At 35.4% G+C, this 12,896-nt stretch overlaps 1 protein-coding gene across 1 annotated transcript in view; it reads right to left on the minus strand.

Moving 5' to 3' along the window:
* Nucleotides 1–12,896, minus strand: part of SYT14 (synaptotagmin XIV) — a 170,780-nt gene that overhangs the window by 16,155 nt on the left and 141,729 nt on the right. Inside the window, exon 5 of the mRNA XM_012638332.1 lies at nt 724–913. Within this exon, the coding sequence (XP_012493786.1) occupies nt 724–913 (190 nt within the window). The remainder of the gene's footprint in view (nt 1–723; nt 914–12,896) is intronic.

Consider the following 12,896-nt stretch of genomic DNA (forward strand, 5'->3'; position numbering starts at 1 on the left):
TTTACCTCTCATAGATATTACCAGTTTTAGAGGTACACTGGGTAACAATTTCTCTGTACTCCCATAACCTACCCTCCTCTCCTGAATTGAGAGAGAGATGAGGAGAGAGGAATGAGAGGCATATTCAGGACAGAGGTCTGCCATCTAGCTTTCCCTTCCTAGCATCCAGGGTAGATAGAAAACTATTCCTTATTCTGTTTGTCCTGGTAACAGCAAAGCCCATTTTATTAATATTAAAGAGAAGGCCCTGCTGGCAGTATGTGAAGTAACAGTTTCTTCTTAAGTTGTTAAGGGAGAAAGAAGGGAAAATATAGAAGTAAATATAATAGTTCATAGTGTTGCATGCAGAGAGAAAACATAACATTAATCTTCAGTTAACAACAATAGCTATCCACATTCCTGTTCATATTTGTGAATACTATTCACTTTTTTCAAACTCTGTAACTTTTTCTGGCATTAAAAGATAATGGCTATGATAGGGATAATTTATTCTGCAGACACTATGAAAATTTAAAAGTTCTGTCACCTTATAATTAATATTTTGAATTTCAAATTTTTCTACTTCCCAAAAGACTGGAAATAGAAAACATGAAACAGATTAGCTGATGATTACACCATTTCATTTTGATTGGTTAAGACTAAATGATAGGATTGAAGCCCCCTAATGCCGAGAGTCCCATAAGTGCAGAAAACATTAGAATTAAAAAAATTTTTTTCACTCACTGGGTGGTCTGTTTGCTGCCAAGTTTTTGAAGTGGCTGCCTTTTATCACTTCTGCTGATAGTCTTCCAGTTGTGGCATTATAAAGCAGGCCGATGAGAATTTCCGGAACTGAGCCGTGTTCAAGAGACTGACACGAGGATGTACTTTCAGTACAGGACATTTCTGACATGCTCATTTGGGAGTCACAGCCCTGTAATAAAAAATGAAATTTTTATAGCATTTTGCAAAAGAAATATATTAAGAGATATGTTGTTTATGCCACGTTTCATTGGAATTAGGAAGGTAAATCACAATAAAGATAAGAGTTGCAAACCGAACTACCCAAACACCAGATGAGAATTATCGTCTTCAGCATATTTTAGTCCCCGGATCTCTTTTCATTACACAGGAGTCAAAGAAGTAATAGGCGATGAGAAGGTTTCACAAATCTCTCCATTATTTATATACAAATCAGAGAAGATAAATTTCTTACTTAAACTTATAGATTTTAATAAACTATTTTCTGAAAGTAAAAAATTGCTGTTTAAAAACTTATCAACCTCAAAAGACTGGCGAAGATTTAGACTTAACTGTGTCTTTAAAGACAAAGATTAGCAAACTTTGATTAAATAAACAAAACTATCTGCTACTTATAAGCTGACATCTAAAACCCAGAGGTACAGAAAAGTTGAAAAGTATAAGAAAAATGTATCATGCAAGCAATAACAAAGAGAAAACTGATGTAGGTATTAATATATTAGTATCAGTCAGGGTTGGCTTTAAGGCAGTAACTATTATTAGAGATGAAGCAGTATTCTTAATAATGATAAAACATTCAAATTACTAAGAAGTAAAATAATTCCAAGTTTGCATGCTTTAATAATATGGACTCAAAACATAGGAAGCAAAAATTGCCAGAACTACAAAGAGAAACAGAGAAACCTGTAACCAGTGGGGATGTTAGCAAACTTCTCTCAGTAACTGACCAAATGAGCAGGCAAATAAATACAGTAAGGATGTAGAAGATCTGAATATCACAACAAGAAAAATTGCCTAATGGTCATATGTAGAACATTACACTCAACAACTACAGAATATACATTTTCCCAAGCATATGGAATTTTTACAAAAATAAAGTGAACAATAATTTCAAATGATGAAAATTATTCATAATTTTTTTGATTGATAAAATCTAAACCCTTTCTAGAGGAGAATAAAATCCTTATATTTTTAGAAATTAAATATACACTTCTAAATAACCCATAGTTAACTAAATGATAATAAAAATAAGTGACTGGAAAAGACAAATCAAAGTGGATAAACTTCAGGAGAGTCCAATTAAAAAAAAAGAAAGAAGGTAATAATAATTATCAAGAATGAAAAAGGAGATATCACTACATTTTCTGCAGACCATGAAAAGATAAGAGAATAGTATAAGCAACTTTCTTCAACAAATCTGAAATTTGGATGAAATGGACATATTCCTAGAAAACTATCACTCATCAAAAGAGAAAGAAGAGAAACAGACTATCTAAACAGTCAGTAAAGAAACTGAATTTGTAATTAAAAACTTTACCAAAACAAACATACATAAAACAAAAAAAATAAATAAAAAACTTTAGCCCAGATGGCTTCATTAGTGAACTCTAATTAATAATGCTAGTCTTACACAAACTCTTCCATAGTAGAGACAGAGGAAATACTCCTCAACTTCCTTTAAGAATCTAGCAAAATATTAAAACCAAAAGCTAACAAGGGCATTATAAAAAAGAAAAATTACAGAATTTTCTCATTCATGAACCTGGATTCAAAAACCCTAAATATACTATTCACAAAACAAATTCAGCAACATTTAACATCATACTTAATAGAAAAAAAAATTAATGCTTCCCCTTTGAAACTGCCAACTATTACCACTTTCAGTCAACACTGTAGTGGAGACACTAGTCAGGGAAGGTCCTAGCCCTACTAAAGTAAAAAACAAAAAGTATAATGATTTGGAAGGGGAGTAGATAAAAAAGTCTTTTATGTGCAGATTGTATAATTATGTACACAGAAAATAAAAATAAATCTATAGATGAACTATATTTGTATATCAAGGTAAAATTTAAAAATCTATTTATTACCATATATCACCAATAAATCTGAATATAAAATGTATTAAAACAGTATTTGTTATAGCATAAAAACATATAACAATTCATATGGAACACTTCTATAGAGAAAACTATGAACATTACTGAGATAAACTGAAAAGTGCTATATAAATAAACTATGTTAATATATTAGAAAGCTGAATTTTGTAACAGTCTCTCCAAATTGATCTACAGATTAAATGCAGTTCCATAAAAATCTCAATAGGTTTCTTTGTATTTGCTCAACTTCATTAGCAATCAGGGAAATAGAAATTAAAAGCATGAGATAACACTACACAATAAACAGATGGGCTAAAAGAATACCAAGTGTGGTGAGGATCAAGCAATGGGAATGCTCCTATTTCTCTGGTGGAAGCGTAAAGTGATACTTTCTACAATGTTAAAAGTATACATATCCTATGATCTGGCAATTCCACTTCTACATGTGTACCCATCAGAAATATGTGCAATGTTTATCAAGAGACATAAGAAAGAATATCTACAGCAGCATTATTCATGTAGAATGGATACATAATTTGTGCTGAGTTCATGCAATGGTATACTTCACAACACTGAAAAGCAATTATAACCGTATTTATAAACGTGATTTGAAGTGAAAAATACTGGACCCAAAAGGATACCCAGCTGCATAATTCCATTTATGTAAAGTAAAAACAAAAAACACAAACAAACAAAAACCCAAACCAGGCAAAACTAAACCTAAACCATAGTGTTCCAGATGCATGAATAGGTGGTAAAGTTATCAAGAAAAGCAAGGAATTAACATAAAATGAAAATTGTGGTTAACCCTGGGGGTGGGAGACAAGGAATAGTGATTGGTAAGGGCACAGTGGGGGTTTCTGGGGGTACTGGCAGTGTTTTATTTCCTGATCTGAATGGCAGTTACAGGGGTTATGCTTTGTGATAAACGGGTTGTATGTTTCTGGTTTTTATACTTTTCTAGTGTGTGTTGGGTTTCACAAGAAAAAAGATTTCAGAAAAGAATTACATAATGATCTAACACCCATGATGGATGGCTCTGGGTAAAGAAAAAAGAATTATATGATACAAGGATGCAGTGTACACAAATTAATAAACAATGATAAAAATAAATATGTAGGCCTTTCTTCGAAGATTTCCAAACAGATTCACTCTGTGAGTTGAAGAGAAAAGAAAAAAGACTATAACATTATTACCTCTAATAATGTAATTAAAAAATTTTTAAATGTTTTATACAAAGCTTCAAATTTAAGTCTACTACTGGCTGTATCAGTAATGAAGGAGAATTAAAACATGACTTGGAACTGAATTAACTCATTAGACTAATATTCAGAAGGATAAAATCTCATATTTTCAAATTATAACTCTAAACCACAGAGTGAAAGCCAAAAGGAACACACATCTTATATTCTTCAATCATGGGTACACAAAACACATAGTTTGGTATGTTTTCATGACAGTTGGAGAAGAAAACATAATTTTAGTAAGTTTCAATTAGGATATATCATCACTTATGAAAACAGTGTCAAAAACACGCTTGAGCACATTTGGTGCATTTGTTACATTAGGCTATTATACTAGCAGCATCTGTTAGAATATTGTGAAATACATTTTTCATAATATAGTACTTTTCACATGAACCTACAGTCAGATATAAGATGTGAACCTAATAGTTGCTTATCAACACAGTGGCCATACTGCCACTTTTGAGGAACAAAGTGATGCCCAAAGAAAGTGATAAGAAAGACCTTTCTCACTCCTAAGAAAAACACTCCCGACTTTACTGTGGAAATTCTTATGTCTAAGCCCAAGAAAAAAGCAAGAACATTAAGATCCTTGTTGATCGCATTCTATTTTAGTAAGCCCTGCTGAAATACAGTAGTGTTTAAATAACAGAAAAAACTATTCTCTAAGAGTTCATACCAAATTTATACCTTAGGAAAAGTGCTAATCTCGTGGCCTGTCCACTGACATTAGTGTAACTGCCCATTTAATGCTGGTAGAGTTGTGGTTGTCCAAGGAGATCACTTGGCACAACAAGCACAGTATAGAATAACTATGTAAGCAGCATCACTGTAGTAAAAACAAATTAAATACAGACACTGTGTGCTTTAGTGGCATCTTTCCTTAGACTATTCCTCAGGGCCTGCTGCTCCTCTCAGTATATATTCCAGAATCGCTACCATCCACCATATACTCCCTCTGCAGACCCCATCATTAATTTATAACTGGGGCTTGCCTAGGCGGCTGTAACTGCAGGTGATTAACCCAAAGTCAAACAAATTCCAATCATAACTAGGTGTACTTAAAGGAATAGTCCTACGGGCTCCCCAAAGTAAAACTTCTTCCCATCTTGCCTAATATTTTATTTCTTTGTAATACTTCCCCTCCTTCCCCCTGAGTCTTATGCCCTAGGGTGAAGGATTATAAGCAATTCTGTGAGAGCAGAGAAAATCTAATTTTTCTAAGAAATGAATAAACTCTATATGTTTACCATAACCAGAATTACCGCTTAAGGCAGCCATTGCATTTCCTTAATGGTGTTAATAGGTTAAAATTAGGTGGGAACTTGCAAATATATATAGAAAAGCCACACGATTAAAAATACAACAGAATTCCTATTAAGTAAACATACTGGGATTTTTATTAATATTGAATTTATTCCAGCTCACTTGTAGCTACTTATACTCAACATTTCTCAGGTGAAACTACTGAACTGTACAATGATAATTACTATAAATTTGAATAACTTCTGTGGCACTTGTTCTCACTGTGGCTGGAAGATTGCACTCAGTTTTTAATTTTATTTATGTATGAAATGCTCCCATTATACTTTTCTGAAAATGGGCGGTGAGGGTGCAGAGGGTGCCGCAGTGTAAAACGAGGGAAGTCACCTGCTGCAAAGTTGGAGCCGCCACCCATGGTGAGTCTCACCTCCAGCGGCAGTGCTCCCTCCTCCGGCCCTTTCCTACCTCAAGGAGCTAGGCAAGGAGGAGACAGCCAGAGGCAATTTCAGGAGACAGAAAGAGTATAATTGCATAATTGCTCCAAATCCCACTTCCCTTTCACCCTTCACCCCACAAATCCAGTGTAAAAGAAAGCCAGTCTGTATTTCTGTAGGGTTTGTAAAAACACCAGGTGGATCTAAAGGATGGTCCACTGAGGTGAGCTGTGGATGGATGGATAGTTTAAATTTCGTAATGGTGCTGGAAGCTAGTCTGCCTAAAACTGTAAGCTTTATCAGGATACTTTTGGTTGCAAGTGACAAATATCCAACTTCAACTGGCTAAAGCCAATAACTTCTCTTGTGTTGCTTACGTAACACAACAGTTTCGTAACAGTGGTAGCTTCAGGCACTCATGGATCCAGGCCTCAACTCATGTCACTAGGAACCAGTACCCTTTTATCCATTTCTCAGGTTTGTTCCCCAAATTTGGCTTCATTCTCAGGAACACTCTTCCTTCCTGGTTGCCAGCAGCTCTGAGTGTTGTGGGAAAGAGGAAGACTGCTTCTGCTCAAACCAAAACCCCAGAACTTGCTAGTTAGGGCCTCTGAGGTTTAATTCCAGAGCTTTAGAATAAGGTCTGCTTTAGCAGAAGCACAGGGGCAGCTTGGCCCTGCAAGCAAAATCTGGGTACTGCGGGCACAAGAAAAAGATACAGATGCTAGGCAGAAAAGCAAACGGCAACTACAGGGGCCATGCAACTGCGGAGCTGGTGATGCCGCTGTTGCTCCGATTGCGACTACTCTACTCGGGCTCTTTGCTGGGTCTGGTGTGTGGTCATTAGCCTTGCAGGAGTCTTAGAAGACGAAAAGATGGCTCAATGAGAGGGAACGTTACTACACTCATAGAGCACAGCGCTGACATTCAGGTTAGGTAGGGAAAAGCTAAAACAAAAGAAAATTTTCACTTTTTCTTTCATAGCCCTATATATTAACACTAAAATATTAATATATCTGATACGAAGGTTTGAGATAGAAGAAAAATAGCAAAACAAATAAAAACAAAGTATTTTATATCACCAGCATTTGACTACAGCATCCTGAGGAAATGGTCATGAAAATATCCTTGCTCTGATCAAAATTTATATATATACATGTATATATACATATGCACATATTATTTTTTGCTGTATTCAATGTGAACATATTTAACTTGAGTTTCTACATATATACTTATAAGTGAGATTGGTTTATAATTTTCGTTTCTTATGTTATTCTTGTCTAGTTGGTGTCAAAATTAGACAAGCCTAGAAAGAGAAGAAGAGAAGTTGGGAACCTTTCCTCTTCTTTTCATTCTGTGAAATGGTTTATGGAATATAGAAATTACTTGTCCATTGAAGTTGGGTAAAACTTCCTTCTAAAACTCAACCACCTCTTTTTTCTTTCTTTCTTTTAAGGAGACCTTTTGGTTACTGATTGAATTTATTTAACGACAGTAAGTCTTTTCATGTTTTCTATTATTCCTAAATCACTTTATAGAAATTTATATTTTTCAAGGAAATCACTTATTTTATCTACCTTTTCAAATTTATTTTCCTAGAATTATTTTCTTATGATTTTGAAATCTTCACTGAATTGGTGGATCTATGTTCCTTTTCATTTGACATAGTTTCTTTTTCTTTCCTGTTCAATAACTCCAGGGGCTTATCTATTTTATCAGTAATTTCAAACAACCAGATTTTGTTTTAGTTAAACCTCTTTATAATTTTCCTTTAATTAATTTCTGCTCTCTTTTCCTTTTCTAACTTCTTGAGTTGAGGAATGCTTAACTGATCAATTTACATCATTCTTATCTTCTTACAAATATATTGAAGGCTATAAATTTCCTTATAATACTGACAGAGCTAAATTCCACAAATTTAAGTATTTTCATTTTTATTTGCATCTAAATATTTCTAATTTTCATTATGTTTTATTCTCTGACCATGAGTTAATTTAGAAAATTTTTTGTTTGTGTGAGTATTCAAAAATATAGGTTTTGGGGGTTTGGAGGGGCTGCCTCTTTTTCCTCACCTCCTACTACTCTACCCCTCAATCATGGAGTTCCAGCTAAACATGTCTCCTTGCTATTCCTTGAACGCAGCACACACTGTGGGCTCAGGACGGGCTGTTCCATCTGCTTGCACTGTTCTTTCCCCAGATATGCACATGGTTAACTCCTTCACCTCTTCCAAGTCTTTGCTTACATGTCACATTCCCAATGAGCCTTACCCTGACCCTTATTTAAAATTACATCTCCGTTCCCAACAGCATTCTTGATCCGGCTTATCCGGTTTCTTTCTCCCCCAACAGTACTTATCACCGCCTTGCATACCACGTACTTATTTTATTTATTATGTTTATCTATCCCTTTCTCCCTTCCTTACCTAGAATTAAATTTCATGCAGGTCAAAATTTATTTCTGTTTTCCATTAATGTATATTGAATACCTAGAACAATATCTGCCATGTAGTATGTGCCTAATAGATATTTGTGGAATGAATTTCTAATTTCATTGTAATGTGGTAAAAAAAAAATGAAGTTCATAGGCTATTGACTCTTGATATTTGTAGAGAATACCTTTGTGGCCTAGCATGTGGTTGACTTGTGTAAATGTTCTATGAATGCTTAAAGAAAGTGAATTTTTTTTATTTATTGGGCAGAGATCCCATAAGAATCCATTAAATCAAACACTGAAATTGTCCGTATCCTTACTAGTATTTTCTGCTTAATCTCTCTCTGCTTATTTCATTTTTCTACGTGACTATTCTGAATGTTTAACAACCGCTTGGCTCACCAACACTTCTTTCATCTCATTTCTTCCTCTTGAATTCATTATTTTTCTAACAAAAGAATGTGTTTTAGTAATTATTCTGGCAATGATCTATGGGTGGTAAACTCTCTTGGTCTTTGTCTGAAAACATCTACAGTTTGCCCTCTTCCTCAAGTGATAATTTAGGTGCTATACTATTCCAAGTTGGTCGTTACTCTGCCTTGGCACCTTAAAGATATTATATTAATACCACTGCTCTGCCTTCTGGTCTTCACTGTCGCTGCTGAGAAGCCTGCTGTTAGTCAAACTGTCATTTCCTTGTATTTTCTTTGTGGTTGCTTTTATCATTTTGTCTGGTGTTTCACCTTTTCATCGCAATTTTTAGGGGCGTGGGTTCATTTTTAATAATCCTGTCGAGGACCTCTCCCTTCTAAGTCTGATGATCTATATATTGCAAATACTTTCGCTTATTTTCTCTAGTCTCTTATTCTGAAGTTCTTACTAGAAAATATGCTTAACATTCTCACTCAACCCTCCAAAATTTTCATATATTTCATTGATTCTATTTTTAATACGTTATTTTTCTTCTAGAAGTTCCATATGGTCATTATTTAAATCTGCCCCTTTTCCCATATTGTCTTTCCTTGTGGTTTCTATGACTTCATTTATCTCTTTTAAAGTATATTCATTTTATAATCTCTTTCACAGTGTTCTATTAATTCTAGAGCTGCCAATACATCTTTCTTTTGGGTCTGCTGGCTGTCATTCATGGTCAATTCTTTCTTCTTGCTTGTACTTTTTATAATGTGAGTTCACCAATGGGGATTAACTGTGGGAAAGACTGGGAATTGCATGGCCCAGGTTTGGCTTCCTGAACAAAACGGGATTTCATTTAAGGAAAGAAGTAGTGGAGATATTATACTGGTAGAAAACCAACAGTATCCATTATACTCTAGTACCTAATATTTATATTTTGTTTGCTTAATGATTTTTAGAAACACTCATATTCACCATATAATCTTAATTTATTTTATTTATGACCAGACTAGGCCATATACAGTTTTATCTTACTGAGGGAAACAGAATAGAATAGAAACAAAATAGTTACTTAGGAACTCATCAGTACAGCAGTGTGTGGATGGCTATTCCCCACAGGACTGTACTAGGGGATAGATGAATCAATTTCAAGGTACACCATGATAAAATGCCTTCAGAGGTTTTATGGAAGAAAATAGGTGGATGTGATTAACTCTGAATAACAGAAACTATTAATATATCCCTAAGAAGAGATATTTCAAGTTGTTCATAAATGGTTTTCAATAGACATGGGGAAGGGTATTTCACACAAAGAGAATTTGGGCTAAGGCTCAAAAGTGGTTTGCACATTTGGTAAATGTAAATTGATCTGGTGTGGCTAGTGTACATGGGGAGGGGGTAGAAAATGTAGCTGGAAAGGAAGGTTGAAGCCAAATTTTAGTCACCCAGCACTGTGTACATATTTCTATCAGAGGCTTACTGTATAGCACTGTAGCTATTGTTTTCTGTCTTTCCCACTAGACTGCAAGCCCCTTGAGGGCAGAATCTTTGTTTTATGCATCTTTGTATGTGCCCAAATGAGTACAGTGCCTGTCACTCAGGCACTTAATAAATATTGCTGAATGAAAAGAATGAATTGTGAAAGACATGAAATGTGGCAGTAAGAAAAACAGGATCTAGACCTCTATAGGGAGAACTATGAAACACTGAGGAAGGAAACAGCAGAGGACGTAAACAGATGAAAAACCATACCATGCTCATGGGCCGGCACAATCAACATTGTTAAAATGTCAGGCCGGGCGCGGTGGCTCACACCTGTAATCCTAGCACTCTGAGAGATCCAGGTGGGTGGATCGTTTGAGCTCAGGAGTTCGAGACCAGCCTGAGCAAGAGCGAGACCCTGTCTCTACTAAAAATAGAAAGAAATTAGCTGTATTAACTAAAAATATATAGAAAAAAATAGCCGGGCACGGTGGCGCATGCCTGTAGTCCCAGCTACTCAGGAGGCTGAGGCAGAAGGATTGCTTGAGCCCAGGAGTTTGAGGTTGCTGTGAGCTAGGCTGAAGCCACGGCACTCTAGCCTGGGCAACAGAGTGAGACTCTGTCTCAAAAAAAAAAAGAAAATAAAACAAAAAACAAACAAAAATTGTTAAAATGTCTATACTACCCAAAGTGATTTACAGATTCAATGCAATCCCTATTAAAATACCCACACCATTTTTTGCAGATCTAGAAAAAATAAAGCTCACTTCGTATGGAACCAGAGAAGACTTCGTATAGCAAAGGCAATCTTAAGCAGAAAGAACAAATTGGGAGGCATCAATTTACCAGACTTTAAGCTAGACTATAAGACTACAGTAACCAAAACAGCATGGTACTGGCACAAGAACAGAGATACAGACCAGTGGAACAGAACTGAGAACACAGATATAAAACCATCCTATATTGCCATCTGATTTTTGACAAAGCAGACAAAAACATACACTGGGGAAAAGAATCCCTAATCAATAAATTGTGCTGGGAACATCAGATAGCCATGTGTAGAAGACTGAAACAGGATCTGCACCTCTTATCTCTCACAAAAATCAACTCACAGTGGTTAACAGACTTAAACCTAAGGCATGAAACCATAAGAATTCTAGAAGAAAATGTTGGAAAAACTCTTATAGACATCAACCTAGGCAAAGAATTTATGAATAAGACCTCAAAAGTAATCACAGCAACAACAAAAATAAATAAATGGGACCTGATCAAATTAAAAAGCTTCTGCACAGCCAAGGAAACAACAGAGAGAATAGACAATCCACAGAATAGGAGAAAATATTTGCATGCTACACATCTGATAAAGGGCTGATAACTAGAATCTATATAGAACTCAGGAAAGAAAAAAATCAAACAATCCCACTAAAAAGTGGGCAAGGACATGAATAGAAACTTTACAAAAGAATACAGACAAATGGCTAACAAACATATGAAAAAACGCTCAATGTCTCTAATCATCAGGGAAATGCAAGTCAAAACCACAATGAGATATCACTTATCTCCAGTGAGAATGGCTTTTATCAAAAACTCCCAAGACAGCAAATGTTGGTGTGGATGCAGAGGGATAGGAACACTCATACATTGCTGGTGGGACTGCAAACTAGTACAACCTTTATGGAAAGTAGTATGGAGATACCTCAAAGAACTAAAAGTAGAACTACCATCTGATCCAGCAATCCCACTAGTGGGTATCTACTCAAAGGAAAAAAAGACATTTGATAAAAAAGACATCTGCACTCGAATGTTTATAGCAGCACAATTTATAATCGCAAAGATGTGGAAACAAACCAAGTGCCCAACAATACATAAGTGGATTAATAAAATATGGTGTATATATATACACCATGGAATACTACTCAGCCATAAAAAAAATGGTGAACTACCTCTTCCATTACCCTGGATGGAGCCGGAGCCCATTCTCCCAAATGAAGTGTCACAAGAATGGAAAAACAAACACCACATGTACTCATCATTAAATTGGTACTAATTGATCAAAACTTATGTGCACATATGGAAGTAACATTCATCGGGTGTTGGGCAGGTGGGAAGGGGGAAGAAGGAGATGGGTAAACTCACCCCTAATGGGTGCAGAGCATGCTATCTGGGGGATGGGCATGTTTGTAGCTCTCACTCGTGAGGTGCAAAGGCAATTTATGTAACCAAAGCATTTGTACCCCTGTAATATTCTGAAATTTTTAAAAAATCAAGAAAAAAAAAACTGGATCTATTCTAAAAGCAGTGGAAGCAAGAGAGGCATTTTGAACTAGGGCATAACATGTTCAGATATATGTCTTCAAAAAATAACGTAGGGCCAAATATGTGGCATGACTGAGTGCTTGGGTAGGAATCACAATTAGCTATGCTAGTAATTGATAAGTCTTTACTTGAGATGATATTCGTAGCCCGTCTTTGTGCACATTTTACCTCCTGAGCAAAAAACTGCATTTTTAAAAAAATATCTGTTCTATTATAATCAATCTTAGAGATCTAGACACATGTTATAGGGGGAGTAACCATGTCAGATTTTTGTAACCTAACAACTTTAGAATATATTATGAATTATGAATTCTTCAAAATTAATATCTGATTTCCCGATTTCTATCTATCAAATTTTTGAAAATTGCAAAAGCTTGTTTTCTGTAAGACACACGTCACTGGCAACACATATTGGGTTATTAAAGTAGTAAAGACTCTGTACCCCAGAACTGTCCTCACATATACATCTG

This window comes from Propithecus coquereli, unplaced genomic scaffold (genome assembly GCF_000956105.1).
Source record: "Propithecus coquereli isolate 6110/MARCELLA unplaced genomic scaffold, Pcoq_1.0 Scaffold129, whole genome shotgun sequence".
Lineage (NCBI taxonomy): Eukaryota > Metazoa > Chordata > Mammalia > Primates > Indriidae > Propithecus > Propithecus coquereli.